Source organism: Zeugodacus cucurbitae, chromosome 4, assembly GCF_028554725.1.
Source record: "Zeugodacus cucurbitae isolate PBARC_wt_2022May chromosome 4, idZeuCucr1.2, whole genome shotgun sequence".
Lineage (NCBI taxonomy): Eukaryota > Metazoa > Arthropoda > Insecta > Diptera > Tephritidae > Zeugodacus > Zeugodacus cucurbitae.
The window spans coordinates 6,685,883-6,708,346 of record NC_071669.1 but is presented as its reverse complement, the minus strand read 5'-3'; the positions used below and the strand labels follow the sequence as shown (position 1 = coordinate 6,708,346).

The 22,464-nt window shown below is 31.4% G+C and overlaps 4 protein-coding genes across 8 annotated transcripts; 2 read left to right on the top strand and 2 right to left on the bottom strand.

Moving 5' to 3' along the window:
• The first annotated feature begins 618 nt into the window (after positions 1 to 618).
• LOC105208474 (lon protease homolog, mitochondrial) lies at positions 619 to 5,055 on the top strand. 2 transcript variants are annotated; one of them, XM_011178350.3, is made up of 10 exons: positions 619 to 1,128; positions 1,222 to 1,480; positions 1,856 to 2,310; positions 2,373 to 2,677; positions 2,741 to 2,970; positions 3,034 to 3,226; positions 3,295 to 3,658; positions 3,792 to 4,150; positions 4,212 to 4,401; positions 4,845 to 5,055. In XM_011178350.3, exons 1-10 carry the CDS (start codon positions 766 to 768, stop codon positions 4,989 to 4,991), a joined length of 2,865 nt encoding a protein of 954 aa, XP_011176652.1. In that variant the 5' UTR covers positions 619 to 765; the 3' UTR covers positions 4,992 to 5,055. The 2 variants fall into 2 exon arrangements, with proteins under 2 accessions (XP_011176652.1, XP_011176643.1); XM_011178341.3 differs by having other exon boundaries at positions 1,802 to 2,310.
• LOC105208487 (proclotting enzyme) lies at positions 5,038 to 10,440 on the bottom strand. 3 transcript variants are annotated; one of them, XM_011178378.3, is made up of 6 exons: positions 10,290 to 10,440; positions 9,274 to 9,362; positions 6,461 to 6,630; positions 6,188 to 6,324; positions 5,539 to 6,124; positions 5,038 to 5,474 (listed from the first exon to the last, which is right to left on the bottom strand). In XM_011178378.3, exons 2-6 carry the CDS (start codon positions 9,356 to 9,358, stop codon positions 5,202 to 5,204), a joined length of 1,251 nt encoding a protein of 416 aa, XP_011176680.1. In that variant the 5' UTR covers positions 9,359 to 9,362; positions 10,290 to 10,440; the 3' UTR covers positions 5,038 to 5,201. The 3 variants fall into 3 exon arrangements, with proteins under 3 accessions (XP_011176680.1, XP_011176663.1, XP_011176673.1); XM_011178361.3 differs by having other exon boundaries at positions 10,230 to 10,406; XM_011178371.3 differs by having other exon boundaries at positions 10,224 to 10,400.
• Positions 10,441 to 13,700: 3,260 nt separating this feature from the next.
• On the bottom strand, positions 13,701 to 21,420 carry LOC105208516 (uncharacterized). 2 transcript variants are annotated; one of them, XM_029039171.2, is made up of 3 exons: positions 20,658 to 21,420; positions 20,475 to 20,496; positions 13,701 to 16,231 (listed from the first exon to the last, which is right to left on the bottom strand). In XM_029039171.2, exons 1-3 carry the CDS (start codon positions 20,898 to 20,900, stop codon positions 15,852 to 15,854), a joined length of 645 nt encoding a protein of 214 aa, XP_028895004.2. In that variant the 5' UTR covers positions 20,901 to 21,420; the 3' UTR covers positions 13,701 to 15,851. The 2 variants fall into 2 exon arrangements, with proteins under 2 accessions (XP_028895004.2, XP_011176709.2); XM_011178407.3 differs by having other exon boundaries at positions 13,701 to 16,216; positions 20,658 to 21,382.
• LOC105208502 (general odorant-binding protein lush) lies at positions 17,445 to 20,388 on the top strand. Its single transcript, XM_011178385.3, has 5 exons — positions 17,445 to 17,579; positions 18,539 to 18,670; positions 18,766 to 18,801; positions 20,035 to 20,149; positions 20,249 to 20,388. Exons 1-5 carry the CDS (start codon positions 17,514 to 17,516, stop codon positions 20,335 to 20,337), a joined length of 438 nt encoding a protein of 145 aa, XP_011176687.1. The 5' UTR covers positions 17,445 to 17,513; the 3' UTR covers positions 20,338 to 20,388.
• Positions 21,421 to 22,464: the final 1,044 nt, after the last annotated feature.

Genomic DNA, 22,464 nt, shown 5'->3' with positions numbered 1-22,464 from the left:
ATTAAAAAATTTAATTGTTTAATAATCTAAATATTGAAACAATAAACTGATCAATAAACCTATAAACGGTATGAAAGATTGCTGCGCTTAGCAAATGCTGACGTAATTCCGAATGATTTTTGTAAATATTTTGTTAAACAATATGGTATTTTATATAAATTAAGGCTAGATCGTCTACTAATGAAGATTGGTCGCCATACACAAGTATCCTAGTATCATAACAAGAGCTGCTACACATACACGATAAATACATACACACATATATACATTTAAATTCTACATTAACCTCACCAACTGGCGATAAGCAACGACTGTATTACAAAATTAAATATATTAGCCATCACTGTAGAATAGCAGAGCAAAGGAAACACAGCCACAGGCTGTTTTACTACAATTAAATAAACTGCAATTTTCTGTATGAAAGCCATGTTTTAAAAAATATTTTAGCAATTATTAATAAATTTACATTCAATTTTTCATTTCAAAATGTTAAATTTCATTTATTTTACGTAATACATTACAAAACGTAAACAATGAATTGCATCACCCAATGTACACGAAACACACCTCACCATATGATTTAAATTTTTTTCTCGTCGTTTCTGTCATTCTGATTCTTATTGTCAAATTCACGTTGTCAATGATAAAGTAAAAAAAAATATATACTTGGCGCTGCCGATAGTGAACTATCATTTTCTTCACAGCAATAATATTTTCACATTAGACTGAATTTTTATGAAAATCTTTTGAAATATTGTGTAAAAAATGTTAACGCGTCTACTACAGCATCGTGCATTAACACGCAGCATTGGTACGCTCGTAGCACAAGAGCAGCATGCAACACGCACTCTAATACGTTCAAATTGGCGTTATGGAGCACTACAGCGGCGCATCGACGCCAGCAGCGGTGCCTTATTACTACGTTCAGCGGCAATTAGCTCACGCAATTACTGCACTAACCGCAAAAAAGATGAGGAAGACGATTTGGAAGTTGAATCCACAGAATACATCGTGAATAAGGATCCACAGTTGCCGGCGACTGTGGCGGTACCAGAAGTGTGGCCACATTTGCCGCTGCTCGCGACGCGCCGCAATCCAGTATTTCCGCGCTTTATGAAAATTCTAGAAGTGCGTTATGAAAGCAAAATACATTGCGAATATATAATTGCAATTTCCAGTTGAAAATTTCTACATGTATTATATAATTTTATATATTTCAAGGTTTCAAATCCAATGGTTATCGATTTGATAAGACGTAAGGTTAAATTAAATCAACCCTATGTAGGTGTATTCATGAAAAAGGACAATGAAAATGAGGCGGAAGTAGTGGGAAAATTGGATGAAGTGTACAATGTAGGCACATTTGCGCAGATACAAGAGTTGCAAGATTTGGGTGATAAATTACGCATGGTGGTTGTAGCGCACAGACGTATCAAAATTACGGGACAAATTTTAGAGGATCTAATGCCAATAACGAAAGGTAAGTTTCGCTGAATTATATATAATTCATAACACGGGGGAATGGAAAGTGCAACAAAATGACATAATAAATGTGTACTCTGGAAAATGAAAAAATAAACAGTTAACTACATTGTTGCTTCCAATCACCCACTCATTATAAAGCATGACACTAGTTTTATGAGAGCTCCATTTGACCGCTTAACACTACATCCACCGGTTTTATTTTAACCATTCACACGTCCTATCCCTTCCTCCTTCCTACCAATATCCCTTCATTCTATCAGTTAGTCTTTTGACAATATATATAAGAAAATATTTCGTCATAATGCTCTCCACTCAGAGAAGAAGACGACAATACATTTTCCACTCTTTAATGTAAAATTGAACATCCCAGCTGAAGAACAAACTGAAATGGAGCGACGTAAGTTGGCACGAAAAGCGCGTACGGCACGCAATTCCAAACGCGATGGCAATCAAGGTGCCAAAGTGACACCTGAGAAACCAGAAGAGGTCGCACCACCAGCAGTAAGCGCTGTGCCGCCGGTTACAGGTACAGCACAAGCGCCACCAACACCAGGCAGTGTTCCGCAACCTGTACTCATGGTTGAAGTAGAAAATGTGAAACATGAGCAATACAAACAAACTGAAGAGGTGAAAGCTCTGACTCAAGAAGTGATAAAAACCATACGAGACATCATCACCATGAATCCATTGTACAGGGAGAGTTTGCAGCAAATGTTACACCAAAATCAACGTGTGGTGGATAATCCGGTATATCTGTGCGACTTGGGCGCTTCACTATCTGCCGCAGAACCTGAGGAGCTGCAAAAGATCATGGAGGAATTGGATGTAAGTAAAACTTGAAAAATGGAAGATTAAGAAGTTATATGTAATCTTCTTCTTCTTAACAGATACCCAAACGTTTGTTGCTCGCCTTGGCTTTGCTCAAGAAAGAGCTTGAATTGTCGAAGTTGCAACAGAAAATCGGACGTGAAGTTGAGGAGAAGGTAAAGCAACAACATCGCAAATATATACTCCAAGAACAGCTGAAAGTGATTAAGAAAGAATTGGGCATAGAAAAAGACGATAAAGATGCGATTGGCGAGAAATACCGTGAGAAATTAAAAGACAAAACGGTGCCTGAAAATGTAATGACCGTTATTGATGAGGAATTGAACAAGCTGAATTTCTTGGAGAGCCACAGTTCAGAATTCAAGTACTTAAGCAGCAAATATTTACTAAAATTATAAAAAAAAATTAATTTTTATAAAATTTACAGCGTTACACGTAACTACTTGGACTGGTTAACTTCACTACCCTGGGGTGTCACGAGCACAGAGAACTTGAGTTTGGAGCAAGCACAAGATATTTTAGATCATGATCACTACGGCATGGAGGACATCAAGAAACGTATTTTGGAATTTATTGCTGTGAGCCATTTGAAGGGCAGCACACAGGGCAAAATTCTCTGTTTCCATGGCCCACCAGGTGTGGGCAAAACGAGTATAGGTATGTAATGTTGTTGTAAATTTTTCAAAACTGCCAAACTCATGCCTACACAATTTCTTACAGCACGCTCCATTGCACGCGCTTTGAACCGTGAATACTTCCGTTTCAGTGTTGGCGGCATGACTGACGTTGCTGAAATAAAAGGTCACCGACGCACATATGTCGGCGCCATGCCCGGTAAACTCATACAATGTTTGAAGAAGACAAAGACTGAGAATCCATTGGTACTGATCGATGAAGTCGACAAAATTGGCAAGTAAGTTCAAATAACAACATTAACCGAGTAACTTAACGGCTTATAAATTATTATTTTACATTCTCTAGAGGCTACCAAGGTGATCCCAGCTCTGCTTTGCTTGAACTACTCGATCCCGAGCAGAACGCCAATTTCCTCGATCATTACTTGGATGTACCCGTCGATCTGTCGCATGTGCTTTTCATTTGCACAGCAAACGTTATAGACACCATACCCGAACCTTTGCGCGATCGTATGGAACTTATTGAGATGTCCGGCTATGTGGCCGAAGAAAAAATGGCTATTGCGCGTCAATATCTCATACCACAAGCGATGCGCGACTGTGGCATTACCCCCGATCATATAAACATTGAAGACGATGCTTTGAAAACACTGATCCGCAGCTATTGCCGGGAGTCGGGTGTGCGAAATTTGCAAAAACACATCGAAAAGGTACGTATACATTCTATATATATAATGGGCCTCATCATTGATTCCGTTTCGATCAAAAAATGGTTCGATACAATCGACACCTTACGATCGAAGTGAACTCACTTAAGTTAACTGAAATTTATATTTTCTTTAGATTGTACGCAAGGTCGCCTACCGTTTTGTGAAAAAAGAGGGTACACACTTCACCATAACCTCAGACAATCTAACAACGTTCCTGGGCAAACATATATTCTCATCCGATCGCATGTACGAAGATACACCACCCGGCGTCGTTATGGGGCTGGCATGGACCGCTATGGGTGGCTCTTCACTATATATAGAAACTGCTTCACGTAGAGCTGGCAAACTCCTGAAAGACGATGATGGTAGTGGTTCCATACATCTAACGGGTAATCTGGGCAATGTAATGAAGGAATCTGCACAAATTGCCTTAACCGTGGCGCGTAATTATTTGCGTGCTAAAAACGATGATAATACGTTCTTAGAGAAGGGGTACGTTACTTAACGTTAGTTAGTTTAAACTAATTGCTAAATAGTATTTATTGATTTGCAGTCACATTCACTTGCACGTGCCGGAAGGCTCCACACCCAAAGATGGCCCCAGCGCCGGTGTCACCATAGTTACAGCGCTAATGTCATTGGCCACAAATCGTCCAGTGCGTCAAAATCTCGCAATGACCGGTGAGGTGTCACTCAAAGGCAGAGTGCTGCCCGTTGGTGGCATTAAAGAGAAGACAATTGCGGTAAGTGGAGGTTAATTACACAACCACAGAAAAATGTGTTATGATCTGGGGATCTTACTATGTGTGCCTTTCCTTTTGGGGTCGTTGAATCCGAATCCGTAATCAGCGACCCCGAAAACCCCCGTCTGACAAGATTCAAGCGATTCAGATGAATTTTTCAAAATATCGTCCGCCATATTGAATCCGACATTATGAATTTTGAAAAACCAACATCGGATTCGTAATCTCTGACTCCTAAAACCCCTAAGTAGCGAGTTTCGTGCGAATCCGATGCGTTTTAAAAATCGCTGTCCGCCATATTGGTTTTCTATAGATATGTCAAAACCTTGATCTGATGGGGCTAAATGGACTTCTGATTCGGATTCAGCGACCCCAAAAAAATATACTACACATATCAAGACCTGTGCTAATTTTTTGTATTTTTTTTTTTTGTGTCTTTTCAGGCGAAACGCTCGGGCATCACTTGTATAATATTACCCGAAGAAAATAAAAAAGATTTCGCTGAGTTACCTGCCTACATAACCGATGGCATTGAAGCGCACTTCGCCACCACCTACGAAGATGTCTATAAAATTGCTTTTCCCAATTAGTTGTTGTCTCTAGAGAATGCCAAGCATTAAACAAAAACACATAACCTTAAATTTTAATTGGTAATCCATATATATATATATTGTTGTAGGAATAGTTATATGAATTTTGAATTTTCGCGACGAAACCAGCTAGCGAGTATTAAACAAATTTTATTTAATAAACGACTTTTTAAGGGTGACACACATTTAATGTACACAATGTAATGTTATTTAAATATCTGAGTTCTGTAGTATCCAATGCATATAGTGATTGACGCTGGTGTACATGCCCGGACGATTGGCCTCGCCGCAACGCACACCCCAAGAGACTATGCCCACTGTGACCCAGCGCCGATTCGGCAATTGCACCAACAGTGGCCCGCCGCTATCGCCCTGACATGAGTCCTGACCGCCTTCACGCACGCCAGCGCACATCACAGTGTCCGGTATGCGTTCAACCATAGCGCGACGGCAATCAGCCAGTTTCCAAATTGGTAGCAAAACCTAACGGTTTAACAAATCTATTGAGTGCATGTAATTAACGGTGAAATTTTAACTGTATGCCTACCTCCATAAGTATTTCCGAATGTGGACCGGCGAATGTTTGTGTACCCCAACCCGTCACAACACCGACTTGTCCTTCCCAACTTTGACCAATTGGTGGCATACAAACAGGCCAAATGTACGTATTAAATAGTGTGGCACGATCCAGCCGTAGCAAGGCAATATCATTCTCATAAGTCAATGGATCGTAATCTATATGTATGACCATATTGGCAATGCGAAAATCACGCGCACGCGTCTCATTAATCATCTGTGTATTGTATTCGCCCAGGCGCACAAATATATCCTCCATTTTGAATTTGTGCACGCAATGCCCCGCAGTAAGCACATGCCGATCGGTGACCAATGCGCCACCGCACCAGACATACGGCAGACCGGGACGTATGAGCGCAGCCATCCAAGGCCACTCATCGGGTTCGGCTGGACGACCGCCAGTGATGCGCGGGAACTGTTTGGTGGTAAGGCCGCAACCACGTTGTTCGGGTTTATTGACAATGCGCGCCTCCTCCAAGCCATTATTGTTCACGTCGCTGATGACTTGTGGACTCGAACGCGACTCTGTGTGCTGAGTGCAACAAATGCCGATGGAACTGTGAATAATAATAAAAAAAATAAATATTATAAACATAAACTGTCTAGAATTATGAACCCACCTCTGTTCGATAACACACAACTGCGAGATCAAACGCCAGACATCATCCTTCAGCTCGGGTATGCGACAGTAGAGCGGATGTCGACAGCGTCCTACTTCACCCAACGCTGTGCGGCATTCACCGTAATCTTTATTTTCCTATAAATAGTATAAATGCCGTTAATTACATATATAATTACTCAGTTCCGTTATGTGAAATAAAACTAGTTTTACTCTTTCCTCCAGCTATTATAATTGCGTGCGCTTTAAATAAATGCACAATACTCGTACTCACTTGGAAAATCACTTGTCGCTTCTTCAATATGTGACGCATCAAGTAGTCACTACCGCCGCCCTCACCGGTACTGTTATATTCGTTGCTCGGAGAATGCGCTTTACCAAATGCAATCTCATTATCGTGTCTACCCCATAGAAATTCATCATTGTCAGGCAATTCGAGTAGATCTGCGAAATGACAACGTATATTGTGTTAGCGCTGCAATTATTAGCACGTAAAGATTCTATAAAGCGGATATCAGAAAATTTTTAATATGCATATTTATACTGAATTAAAATGCATAGCTAATTCAATTAAGATCACTATGATCGGCTGAAAAATTAGAGTTGCATACTTCACTGGTTTTGGCACAGAGAGGGCAATGCTTCGAAAACGTATACGTGTTGTGTTCAAAAAATAACGGGAATTTTTTAAAATTTCATAATTTCTTGTTTATTTGTTTGATGCCCCTAAGGTACCATACATTTTAGTTTGCACTGGTTTTGGCACAGAGAGGGCAATGCTTCGAAAACGTATACTTGTTGCGTTCAAAAAATAACGGGAATTTTAAAATTGTCAAAATTTCTTTCCTATATTGTTAATGCCCCTCAAGAACGATAGAATTGTATATGTATCAGCCGCAAAGGTTAACGATTCGTTTGTTAAAGAGTGAGCTCACTCTTCGTTGTTTGTTCATGAATTTTCGGCCAAAAACAATACTGTCACGATGTCCAGTCTCCATATTCGGTAGAGATGATTCCTTGTGACTTTTTCCTTCTTCCAAAAGTAAGGAGAACCTTAAAAGGTCGTCGATTTAGCAAGCATACGAGAAATCGCTGAAACAGCCAAAGGTCGGCCCAAACCCCAAAATCGAGTTTAAGAAGTGTTTGAATTGGAAGAAGCGCTGGCAAACTATTTTGAATGTGACAAAATTTGTATACGAATGATTGATTTTATTTTTCAAAAAAAGAAAATTCCAGTTATTTTTTGAACATACCTCGAATGCTAATCTTTGTTGTAAGCTTATGCTATTTGATAATGTATAAAGCCAGGGCTGAGACTCCAATAGAAGATTATATCCCAGCATCCATTAGCGGATCTCTATTTATAGACTTTATTATCTTTCCGAAGACAGAGTTGAGTTTAATTATCTGAACGGCTTTATATTAAAAAAACCACAATGCACTCGCTGAAACCTTGAGAAATTACAAAAAATAGCAAGGATATTATTATCTGTGTTACTACTGATATCTCCAATTGAAGGCCTCTTGGCTATACTTGTATACAGTTTTCAAAAGTTCAAAAGAGTGGTGCTATACCAATTAAGCGAAAATAAACAACATAAATATGATAAATGTACATATATTTTTTATAAGCTTGTTATATATCTATATACATTTAGAAATACGAATATATGTATATATGTATATCTACATTTGTATATACTATATTTTAATACTCTCGCAACCTGTTGCACAGAGTATAATAGTTTTTTTCACATAACGGTTGTTTGTGTCACCAAGAAATATAAGAGTTAGATATGGGGTTATATATACATAAATGATCAGGATGACGAGTGGATTTGAAATCCGGATGTCTGTCCGTCCGTCTGTCCGTGAATGCGATAACTTGAGTAAAAATTAAGATATCTTAATGAAACTTGGAACACATGTTCATTGGCACCCTGAGGAAGTTGCTTTCGAAAATGGGCAAAATCGGTCCACTGTCACGCCCACAAAATGGCGGAAACCGAAAACCTATACAGTGTCATAAATAAAGTTATGAAAATGAAATTTGGAACATAGGATCCCATTAGGGAGGGGCACATTTGGATGTAATTTTTTTGGAAAAGTGGGCGTGACCCCGCCCACAAATAGGTTTTTTGTATATACCTCGCAAACCAATAAATCTATATAAACCAAACTTTCTGCACGCCCACCTCCCATACAAAGGTTAGGTTGAAAATTACTAAAATTACTAAAGTAACGAAAAACGTCAGAAACACCAAATTTTACATTTGAAATGGCAGAAGGAAGCTGCACTGAGATTTTTTTACAAAATGGAAAATGGGCGTGGCGTCGCCCACTTATGGGTCAAAAACCATATCTCAAGAACTATTCGACCGATTTCAATGAAATTCGGTATATAACACTTTCTTGACACCCTGATGATACGGGTGGAATATGGGCGAAATCGGTTCACAACTACGTCTCCTTCCCATATAACTCAATTTTGAATTCTTTTGATTCGTTCACTTTATAATACATATATACATTAGGAACAAATGAAGATAGCGGAATTAAACATTACACAAATACTGTATTTGAGCTGTGACATCACTTGTGGAAAAATTGTCAAAATCGAACCATGACTTTTCAAGGCCACTGATATCGAACATGAAGAACTCAGTGCCTAAGGGTAATTTTTCACCGAAAATATATATCAATATATATCAGATATTTTTATGTAATTCATTCCCTCTGAATTTTTTTCTTATAACAGTTTCTCTCTGTACCTGAAATGGTAAAAATCGGGTCATAACTTCCTCCAGATCCCATATACCTAATTATAAGAAATATTAAATTAAGTGAGCGTATAGTCTTCGATACATTGTATCTTGGTGGTGAAAACGAGTGAAATCGGTTTAGGAATTACCTCAGTCCCCATATACTATTTATACTATTTATGATGATTTTCGTTATTCTATTGAACTTTATTCAGAATATATGGTTCGAATTGTGTTATCTTTATAAAATTACATCAATAAATTGCGAGAATATAAAATGTTCGGTTACACCCGAACTTAGCCCTTCCTTACTTGTTTTACATACCGATATAATCCTTAGGTGTTGCTCGAATCCATTGCGTTAAACAAACGAGTAGAAGTAGCCGAAGTGTTGATTTTAGTGGGTGCATGTTGCTATGAAAAAAATATTATCAACAAAAATATAACAAAACTGCAAAAAATATATTTTTTAGGTCAAATCTTCATATTTCTTTAGTTGAGTCATACAAAAAAGTTATAATCGAAAACAGCTTTAGAAAAAAATTAAGCTTAAAAGCCTAAAGCTTTCGGGCACTAATTTCGCCGGTGAAGAAAAGAAATACATACTTCATATCACATATAGGAGCAGGATCGCTCATAAATATCTCTCAAACCCTTTTTTTTTTGTTTTTAACAAAAATTAATTTTGTTTGAAAGCACTGATTTCAATTTTAAATTTGCAATTAAGCATATCCGGTTTTCTTCTACTTTATCAATGCCTTATTTTTTCATACTTATAAGTAACGGTACGGTACGATACGATTCTAATCGTTGCATTAATTGAAATTAATGTAGAACGTATTTTTTATTTTTATGGATTTCTTTCTTTGTAAAAAAGATTATTAAGAAGATTGTTTCGTTCAAAATTTGATAACTTCGTTTTTTTTCGTAGAATTTTTGGTGACTTGGTTTATCGGTACTACAGACGTTAGTTCACTGGTTCGAAAAGGGTCTCAGTATATTCAGTATCACTATCAAAAAACTTCGAGTTAGAGAGACTTCCGAGTTAATGAAGGAATTTGTATGCAATTTTACTTCTATTACCAATTCAAGAGGCCGAGTTATGGAGAACTCGAGTTATGGAAGGAATACAGTGGAATATTTTAGAAACATGCGAATTTTGAATTCTTTTGAATTTGAATTATTTTTTTAAGTATTATAGAACTTATTAAATACATCATTCATTGAGATATAGAACATTTCTTAGAACCATTTCAAAAATATATATTCTCTTACACTCACTTCCACTGCATAGGAATGTCACAAACCGATATTACATTCACTTTTTTTTCTATTTATTACCACTGTTATTGCTACTGTAGATCGTTTACTGTATTGACGCGCCGCCGCCTTATTTAGCAAATCCGTTCAGGTTCTCAACACTTCGTCAACTAAATTCGATCAATCTTAGTTTTTTATACGCAAACCGTTGACTGTTGACTTTTCGAAGCGAGCGTCGTCGCTTACCCAGTTGCCATTGCCAGGTTTTTTTCACTTATTTTACATACGAGTATTTAGCGATTATTGCTGTTATTTTTTTTGCTGCTTCCACTCTTTGCAGCGCTGATTAAAATATTTAATTTCTTATAGCAAAAAATATATATATGTATTGTACAATGTTGATATCTACACAATTAAAATGTTATGCCGGTTTCAAGCTGCACTCGGCTGTGATTTACTATTTTGATTTTTTTGTTTTTGTTGTTGGAGGAGGCACTGGTGACTGTTGGGCTGGGCAGCTACTGTATTGTAATTGTTTTTATTTTTCTTTTTTGTTGTTGTTATTATTACTTTTGAGTCGATATCATCTTCGCACATAGTTTATTGCATTAGTAATTATTTGGTTATGACTTTTTTTGGTTTAACCACGTACAGTGGGTCGTTTTGGTATTGTAGTATAGGAAAAGTTCTAGAGTTATGTATCTTACTATTATTAAGGTATAGGGTCCAATAATACAGCCACACAAAAAAAATTTTGTTAAGACCTGGGGGTCTTACTATGTGTACGATATGTTTTTGGGCTCGCTGAGTTCGAATCCGAGGTCCATTTAACCCTATCAGATCAGGGTTTTGAGGTAACCTCAGAAAACCAATATGGAAATAAATAATTAATTGTATTGCTGTTAAATCTAAATCGTATGATTTATAAGAAATTAACATGTTATTAAGAAAGCTTTATTGTGAGCTTTTTAGTTTTAACTACTGAAGAGCTTTCGGAAATATAAGTAGATTGATTGAATTAATTCTAAATAAAATTGCTCAGCTGATATTATTTCATAACCGTTTTAACTGTGTTTTATTAAGCTTTCTTAGATGAGCTTTTATAGACAGCTTGCCGTAGCTTTCTCTTTAACTGTTATAATGCTCTCTCGCTTAATAAAAGAGATCTTAACTCATCACATTCTCATTTACTTTTGCTAGCTTTCTTGGTTGAACTTTCATAGACAGATTGGTATAGCTTTCTTTTCATAGATCAAAACTGTCTCTCCCTTATTCAAAGAGATCTTAACTAATCACCGTTTTAACTATTTTCTATTCAGTTTTCTTTGGTTTTATAGAGATATTGCCATATCTTTCTTTTCAGCTATCATAACGTTTACTCGTTTACTCAAAAAGATCTTACCGCATCACCATCTTTACTGTTCCTATGAAACTTTCTTAGATGAGCTTTTATAAGCATAGCTTTTTTCACCTATCAAAACTCTCTCTCCCTTAATTCAAAGCGTAAGGTTGTAGGTTGTAAAAGCACTGCGATTAATGAAATATTTGAGACGATAAGAAATCTGGTTTTCGTTTTTTTTTAATTCAAAATCGCAGATCCAATATGGCGGACGCTTTTTTGAATAATTTATCAGAATTATAATTTTTACGGAAGAAAAATATTTTTTGAAAAACATCAGAACTAATTATAGATTGGGCTCGATTCAGAGACCAACAGTCTTGATTGAGAGTCATAATAATCATGGTTTGAGTTCTTAAAAATTAGTCAGCTATTCTAAAACTTTTTGGATCCATTAAGTCTTCAATATGTTGCGCCGTTTTTTCGAACGATAACCTAGAGAAAATTTCTGAAGAGCGATCCGCAACTGTTATAGAATCGTACTCACCTTCTTAGAAGCCATTACAGAATTAATTCGAGCTTTATGTTTACATTTATTTGAAATTTATTGCATATTTTACTTTAGAAATATGTTATTACAACAATTTAGATTTATTCCTATGCATTTTTTCTTGAAACATTGCTTATGGTTTTATATTTTGCTTATGTTTTTTGTTGTTATAAAATACTACACCAATTCCATATAAGTAAGTCGTATTAGAGTTTTATTATTATAGTGATTGGTATATTATATATAAAGAAGAATGTTAGAAAATTATATATAAATTATTATAAATATTAGTTAGGATAAAATATATAAAAAAAAATTGGTTTGAGATCAGACGCAGTTAGATCACCATTTTGCTTGCAGATAAAATTAAAAATAGTTTCTTAACAAAAATCAGTATATTAAGTGATGCGACTTCATATAGAATTATTAACAACTTATAAAATAAGTTTAAATAGGCAACTAGCTACTTTTTTTTTGTTTTTCAAAATCCTAACGGTATTTTTTTTTTTGTGTTTTTCTTTTTTACTTTCAATAGCAGGTTACAATATAGTGCTCAGGCATTTAATCACAGGGACAATCGCAACAAAAATAATTTATTTAGCAAACTTAACAATTGTAAGGACACACAGGATTAAATATACAATATATTTGTTGTTGTTTTTTACATTAAAAATAATAAAATATTTGTTTTTATAATATTTTGATGATTTTAGGCTTACAAGCTTATAAATACACAGTAAGAAACAAGCATTTCACCGCATTTTTAGATTTTAAGCACAATACATACATATATGTAATTGTATATTTGACTCGATTTTTTATTTAAATCTCTCGCTAAATTTCGCCATACAAAAAGTTTTTTTTTTGTTTTTTCTTTACTTAAAAATTTGTTACCAGTTTTTTTTCAGTGTAAATTTTTCATTACATTTTTCTCAGACTACAGTTACTAAAGTGAAGATTTTATGCAGTTATTTTGCCATTACATAGCCTATACATTTATGCGTAAATACATATGTAGGTGAGTGATGGTGCCCACTGTTAAAGTACAGTGTCGCATTTAAGTGTAGCCATTGCAAAAACGTAAGAACGTAAAAGTAATGCTTGTCTTAAAAATCAGTACACATTTTTTGGGATTGTAATTTAGCTTCATTGTTCAAATACATACAAAAACATATGTATATATAATATATACTACATATATATGTATTTTTCATATAATTAATGCCCAAATCTAACTAGTTTTATTATTATCAATACATTACGTACAAACACACACACAATGACACATCAAGTGTTATATGTTAACTAGTACATACAACAGTTACACCGATTTATCTGCTAATTGTATGTATGTAATTAATTAGTAATTATCACTTAACTAGCAATATTATTGTGATTATATGTATGTATGTATGTAAATATGTATGCATATGTATAATATAAGAAGTTTATTAGTTAGAAAATACATTGATTGTGTGCTCGTTTAATTCCCTTATTAGATGTATGTATGTATGTATGTAAGTAGGTTAATAAACCGTTGGTTATAAAAATTTATTTATCAAATACTAATATTGGAAAAATGTTGTTCAAAATCAGTTAGGTGGATAGTTGTTGTTGTATATACGTAGTAGTTGTTGATATGGCTGTTTGTTTCGAAACTCATGCAGATATTTTTGGTTTTTACCGAAAAAGCTTTTGAAACCGAGTTAAGAGCTTTGGATTTCGTACTTTGCAAAGCAAGAAATTTTCAAGAAACGCTTAAAACTGAAAAATATTCATTTAAAATATGATTTATAAAAAATTAATTAAGTTACTAAAAAAGCTTTATTGCGAGCTTTTTAGTTTTAACTCCCGGCGAGCTTTCGTAAATAGAAAAAATAAATTTATTGTATTGCTGTTAAATCTTAATAAAATAATTTATAAGAAATTAACATGTTATTACGAAAGCTCTTTTGCGAGCTTTTTAGTTTTAACTCCCGGCGAGCTTTCGTAAATAGAAATATATTTATTGTATTGCTGTTAAATATAAATCAAATTGCTAAGCTGATCTCAACTCATCATCGTTTAACTCTGTTTTATGAAGCTTTCTAAAACGAGCTTTTATAGACAGTTTGCTTTTAACTTTGTTTTCATCTAGCATAACTCGCTCTCTCTTACTTAAAAAGATTTTACCTCATCACCGTCTTAATTATTTTTTGGAAGCTTTCAAGGATGAGCTTTTATAGACAGTTTGCTTTTAGCTTTGTTTTCATCTATCATAATCCACTCTATCTTACTTAAAGAGATCTTACCTCCTCACCGTTTTAATTATTTGTTGAAAGCTTTCAAGGATGAGCTTTTATAGACAGTTTGCTTTTAGCAGTGTTTTCATCTATCATAATCCAGAGATTATAAAGAGATCTTACCTCATCACCGTTTTAATTATTTTTAATAAGCTATCTTATATGAGCTTTTATAGACAGATTGCCATAGCTTTCTTTTCGTCTATTAAAATTGTCTCGTTCTTATTCAAAGAGATCTTAACTCATCACCGTTTTAACTATTTTTTATTCAGTTTTCTTTGGTGAGATTTTATAGAGAGCTTTTATAGAGCTTCATTTCGCTCACTTAAAGAGATCTTACCTCATCATTATAGAGAGATTGCCCTAGCTTTCTTTTCATCTGTCATAACGCTTCGCTTCATTTCGCTTACTCAAAGAGATCTTACCTCATCATCATCTTTCTATAAAATTTTTTTAAACGAGCTTTTATAAGTATAGCTTTTTTCACCTATCAAAACTCTCTCCCTTACTCCAAAGGTTAAGGTTCTAAATTGTAAATGAAAAATTTGAGACGCTAAGAAATCTGACACGTTAATTTATATAAAGCACAAACGAAAAAGCTTCGTAAAACTCCAAAAAGCTTCTAAATATCGATAAAAAAATTATATTGAGCTTTTTCGTATTGCAACAACCTCTTTTGTAGAATTATGGTATAAATTGATATTACTCTTCTCTAAGTCTTGTTTTACACGGAAACAACCGTTAACGCAGCCAATACAATAACTACTTTACTACTAATACTTGTATATAGAGCTTGGAGAAAAAAGTCTCTTTTGAGCGGTGGTAGCTTTGTCAATAGACAGTCGACATGTGGGCGTGGTTATAAATAATTATGATAATATATATGATTTAAATAACAATGTTTAAGATTTGTTATTATTAATATATGTTAAATGTTGTTATTGTATTATGTATATAGTTGTGCAAATGGAAAGCCGCACTTGAGCTTGGAAAACCATTGAGTGGTTGTATACTATTTGTAAGTGGGTTTGTAAGCTTTTTCTTTACAGTTATTTTACTTAGTGAATACGGCAATTACATATAGATTAGAGCGCAGCAAGTTCTTGGTGATGAAAGCACACGGGTGAGACGGCAAGAGTCGAATTCGCTATGGTGTGCGAGCTTTTTTAAATGGAAGGTGTGTTGGTACAGTTGCTCCTAAATACATAAATGCTACAAAATTGACTTTCATTTAAATGTTTCAATTATTATTTTTCGACAATTTGATGTTCATAGTTTTATATTAAAGTAAAGTCACTCTATATGGTTTACACTTCTTCTAAACTTCATGACCCCACCACAACGAATGCGACTTCCGCGCGCACCCACCACACACTCTCAAACCGCTGAACTCACTCCTTAAAGCAATCGAAATTAAATTATTGGCAATGTTTACTCATTACTCACACGCATTAACCGCAGAATTACACAAATTACTGCTTATCAGTTTCAATCTCCTGCTTCTTAGCTGACCCCTCAACTTCCGTTGGCTTTAGCTCTTCCTCAGCAGCTGCTGCCGCGACCGCACCTTCCTCTGCAGCTTCACCTTTCTGTGTTTTGCCGGCATCCTTCTGCTGCTTCTTGTCGCCCTTCTTCTCCTTGCCATTCACCTCACCGTGCTTTTTGCCATCCGTGCCGTTCTCCGTGGCTGGCGCTGTGGCTGTGGAGGCGGCACGCTTGGCGCGCAATTTGATGCGCTGCGCCGGTCCCGCTGCCGTGTTGGCGCAATTGCAGATGGCATCGAATAGACGCACCACCAGGCCGCGCGCACGATTCACCATTTTGCCATTCTTGAAATCTGGTATAGTAAAACCTTTTTAGGTCGAGTATCGTGTGTGGGTGGGTTTGTATGTGATATGATTTTTTTTGGAATTTTTTAAATTTTTGATTGGGTAAGCAAAAATGCGGGGAGGTGCATAGCAAAAAGGGAAGAAAAATTTTGGAAAAATATTGCATTAACATTGGAATCGAAACATGCAGCTTTGGACAGGCACAAACAATTAAAAAAAAAAAAAACAATTTAAAGTGAAAATAAATATAAGTGAAATTTAATTGCTGATTTAACCGACTTCAAAAATCACTCATACGCCCCGTCATACCGTTTCGTGCCTTATTATACTTCGTACTGCTTGCTAAAGCGTCTCATTTCATTTTGATTGATTCTTGTGTAATTATGAGCGTGTGCCAATTACTGGTCACCTAACTTAATAACGGTTTGTCGCATTCGATACTATCTTCTTTTAATTACCCGTTAATGAGGCACGTAAGGCACTGTACTTGAGATTATGAACTCATACACTTAGAGAAATGTGAGGTTTGATTTTAGCGGAAATGGAAATATCAAAAAATAAAAATAAGTAAAATAAAATATAATAAAATAAAATTAAATTAAATTAAATAAAAATTAAAAGAAAAATAAAATAAAATAAATAAAAAAATAAAGAATTAAATTAAATTAAATTAACGAAATAAAATAAAATAAAATAAAATTAAATTAAAGAAATAAAATAAAATAAAATTAAATTAAATTAAATCAAATTAAATTAAATTAAATTAAATTAAATAAAAATAAAATAAAATTAAATAAAATTAAATTAAATCAAATTAAATTAAATTAAATTAAATAAAAATAAAATAAAATTAAATAAAAATTAAAAATAAAATAAAATAAATAAAAAAATAAATAAATTAAATTAAATTAAAGAAATAAAAAAAAATTAAATTAAATTAAATTAAATTAAATTAAATTAAATAAAATAAATAAAATAAAATAAAATAAAAATAAATAAAATAAATCAATCATGAAATCAATTATAATTATTAAAAAATCGTAATGTACTGTTCGAAAGTTTTGTTGTGAGACACCTTTTTTATTCGAATAACTGGTATAATCTGTTCGATTGGCTACGCTCCAACATTTCGCGGATCAAAAGCAACTCATATATACTAATTTTTCTTGTCTCTTCAATAGAATTTTTTTTTCAGTGGATCGCTTTCAAATGAGGTTATAAAAGTAACTAAATTTCTCAGCTTCAAATCATTTCACTGACGACGTCAATATTAAATATATAGCCTTTTTTTATAGAAATCAGGAAATGCTTGTGAAAATTAATGCATTCAAATATTTTTTAACTTTATTAGCGTGCACTGGTGTCAATGCGGTGAGTGAGATTTTTGAAAATAAAAGGACATGCGAATAAAAGTTATTGAATATAAATAATAGTATTAAAAATTAAAAACAAAAAAAATTAAAAAATATGGTTTGAAACCTCTATTTGCTTAAAGATATTTTATTTGCGTAATCTTATAAAAAAATGGTTATTTTCTAATAACCACAAATAATAAATAAAAAAAATTAAGGACAATGCTGAACTAAAAAAACAATAAATAAATGATAATAATTAATAATAATTATAAAATAAAAATTTACGTAAAAAAACCATTAAAATTAATAAAACATATTGTTTGAAATTTGCAATTTGCATAAAAAGCATTTCATGCGTGAAAAATAATAGATTAATTAAGGACAATGCTAACTTAGGAAAAAATTAAATATATAATGAAATAAAATAAATATATTTATAATAAATAATAAAAAATTAAACAAAAAAATTTAAAAAATATTGCCTGGTTATTTGCGTAAATCATCAATGTAAAATAATAAAAAAATGCAAAGCTGTCAAAGCGTAATTAAGGACAATTTTGACTTAAAAAAACATAAAAATAATAATAATTTATATAAAAAAAATTGAAATAAAAAAAGTAAAAAAATATTGTTTGAAATTTCCAATTTCCATAAAATATTAATTTGCGTAAAAAATAAAAAAAAATAAAATATTTCTAATAACCTAAAACTGTAGGAAATAAATAATGAAAGAATAATAAAAATAAAAAATTTATAAATAAATATTAATAATTAGTATGGCATTATATATAAATAATTCAAAATTTAAACTAATTTTTCTAGCAATTGTGTCGAAAATTGCTTGATATTTGGACTCTATTATTTTTTTTACCAATTTTATATTATTTTTGAAAAAGTTCGAAATTTTTAAATATGTATTTTATTATTAAGTATGCATGTAAATTAATTCAAAATTATTTTTTTCTCCTATGGCAGATAACAATGCAGCAATTTGAATCCTCATTGGACATGATGCGCAATGGTTGTGCACCGAAGTTCAAAGTAGCAACCGAAATATTGGATAATCTAAGAGCTGGTGAATTTATTGAAAACAATGGCGAATTGAAGGTAAAATGTGTTATTTCTTGTTTAATAAATTTAAATGTATATTAAATTAATTATAATTTTATTTTGCTAATAATTAATTTACAATTAAATTGTAGTGTTATACCAGATGTGTAGCACAACTGGCGGGAACGGTAAGTTATTTGCATTTTAATTTATTTTATTTTATTATTATAAAAAAAGGTTTCCTTTGTATTCTAATAAAATTGATTTTTAATTTATGTAAGTAAATTATTTTATTAATTATTTTAATTTTCTCACTATTTACCATTTTTTTATAATTTATCATTATATTTAAAAGATTTCCTTTTGAATTTTAATTAAATTATTTTTCAATTTATTTGTTTAAATTATTTTATGTTTCTCATTATCATTATTAATATTTAATTTTTTTTAATTACACATATTTTTTATTATCAGGCATTTATATTATAATTTATATTTAATATTTAAAAGATTTCCTTGCATTTATTTTTAAGTTTAATTAAATTGATTTTCAATTAATTTGAATACATTTTTTATTAATTATTTTTTTATTTTTATTTTCTCACTATTTATTATTTTTTTCTTATTATTATTTTAATTTCACATATTTTTATTATCAGCTATGTATATTTTAATTTCAAATATTTTTTATTATTAGGCATTTATTTCTAATTTATATTTAATATTTAAAAGATTTCCTTGCACTTATTTTGAATTTTAATTTAATTGATTTTCAATTTAATTGAATTAATTATTTTTATTTTCTCACTAATTATCTATTTTCTTCATTTATATTTTATTACTGCTTATTTTATAAGAATTTCTTTATTCTTTTTTTGTATAATATTTTTTTATATTTAAAATATTTTCTTACATATATTTTAAATTTAAATTTATTTTAATTGATTTTGAATTTAACTGAATGATATTTTTATGCATTATTTTTTACTTTCTTGCTATTTAATATATATTTTTTCATTTTAATTTTACTATATTTTTTTATATTAAAAAAATTAATTTATATAAAATAAACAATAATAAAAAATAAGTCAAATTAACAATAAAAAAAATAAATAGCCAGATTTTTTTTCATTTTTAATTTTACTAATTTTTTTATTATTGTTTATTTTATATAAATTATTTTTTCTTTCAATATTTATTTTTTTTTTTATTGTATAAATATTTTTTATTATTTTTTGTGCACTCCTATTCTACATATCTCTACAACTACCATATATACACTTTCTTCCTACCAACATACAATTCTATTATCTCAATTTGTATTGTGTGCTACATCAATATTTATGTATGTGTACATATTTATGTACATATGTATGTCAGTCTATGTACCTTCATAATGCCATATGTATTTCCGTTTATAGGTAACTAAAAAGGGAGAATTTAGCGTGCAAAAAGCATTAGCACAAATACCAATTATATTACCACCTGAGATGCAGGAGGCAGCTAAGGCCGCATTGAATGCTTGCAAGGATGTGCGTAAGTATTTAACTGGAAAAAAGTATTTAGGCTAGCAACTCAAAAGACAAAGCAGCTTAAAAATAAAAGCAGAAATAAAAAAAAATATTTTTTTTACAGAAAAAAGCTATAAGGACTCATGCGAACGTGTCTTCTACACAACGAAATGTGTGCGCGACTATGATCCAGCTACTTTTAAATTTCCATAATGTTATATATAACAATTTACATATGTAAATATATGCGTATAACTGCTTGTATGTGTTCAGTTGCAATCATTTTTAAGCGAAACGAAAAAAAAACAGCAAAAACACAAAACACAACTTTTGAAAAACAAAGCACTTACTCTGACGCGTTTTCTCCTTGGGCTGCAAGTACAAAAACAAAAATAGCAAATTCTTAAATTAGTCATAAACTCAAAGCACAGATTTTACAAATTTCAGAACAGTTTTTTAACACTTTAAAAAAAAAAAATTTTTAACAATTTTTTGAAGATTTTTTTTGTTATAAAGCCCCCTCATGCCTTTACCTGTTGCGAAGTTTTTTCGGTTTTCGCATCCTGCTGCTTTTCAACCTCTGCCTCCGCCTTCTGTAGCACATCGTCAATAAACTCTGAGACGACTTCCATATTCTTCGAGTCCTGTTTGAACTCATCGATACGTGCATCCAGCGGCTCAGGCTCGTCCTCAATTCTATCAATGCTATCGTCAGCAGCATCTTTGGGTGCCTCTGCGATGGCAACATCACCAACATCAGCAAAATGTGCGCGCATTCCAATTCCAATTGATTTATAACACTCCGAAATTTATTTAATAATTATTTGCTTTTAATTAAATAAAGCTTTCGACGTTACACTTTGGTAATTTTTCAGTATTTCTATATGTTTTTATGGAAAAGCGTATCCTTTGTGCTGGTTTCAACAAAATTTTTTGTATCTACACACTACGGTCCTGCTGCTGCGACTACAAAGCGTACGAGCACATTTATTAAACCACTTTCATATATGAATGAGTGAGTGTAACTGTGTGTATGCCTGTGTATTTGTTTGACTGCGCTAAATTTGTGCGGGTGTTCCACATACAGTGTGATAACACTCAAGTGTGTTGTGCGATTGTATGGTTGGGGGTAGTTGGGTGGCTGGGTGGTTTGAAAACAAAAGGCAGACCGTAGAGCAAAGTACCACCACGCCCCGACATAACTGAAGTGCCGTTGCGTTGGACATACACGTCGTGAAAATGGTGAAAAATCAATAAATCCAGTTAACGGTGATGCCTGCTTTTAGCAATTCGTGTAGGGAACGATACAAGTAATTGAAGAGGTAACATTAATAAAAATAATAAAAAAAATATATTATAAAAATAATAAAAAAAAATATTATAAAAATAATAAAAAAAAATATTATAAAAATAATAAAAAAAAATATTATAAAAATAATAAAAAAAAAATATTATAAAAATAAAAAAATTATTATAATAAAAAAAAAAAAATTTTAAATAAAAAAAAAAATATTATAAAAATTAAAAAATAAAATTTATTATAATAATTAAAAAAATAAAATTTAATATAAAAAATAAAAATAAAATATTATAAAAAAATATTAATTAACTATAAAAAATAAGAAATAATTGATTATGAAAATTAACAAACAAAATTTATTATAAAAAATAAGAAAGGGTTATTATAAAAATAAATTATTATAATAAAAAAAATATTATAAAAATTAAAAAATTAAATTGATTATAAAAAGAAATATATTATATAAAAAAATATAAAAAATATTATAAAAGTTAAAAAATTAAATTGAGTATAAAAAAAAAATAATTATAAAAAATAAGTATAAAAAATATATAAAAAATGATTATAAAAAATATAAAAAAAATTTATTATAAAAAATATAATTTTTTTTTTTATAAAAATTAAAAAATAAAATTTATTATAAAAAATATTGATTAATTGACAAACCAAAAATTCGAAAAAGTAGTATGTATTATAAAAAACAAATAAAAAAATTGATTATAAAAAATAAAATTATTATAAAAAATAAAAAAAAATTATTATAAAACAAAAAATTAAAAAATAAAATTGATTATAAAAAATAAATATGATTATATAATAAAAAATACAAAAAAAAATATTATAAAACATTAAAAAAAAATTGATGATAAAAAAATATTATAAAAAACAAATAAAAAAATTGATTATAAAAAAAATAAAAAAAAATATTTTAAAAAATATTATAAAACAAAAAATTAAAAAATAAAATTGATTAAAACAAATAAGATTATATAATAAAAAATACAAAAAATTTTATAAAACATTAAAAAAATTGATTATAA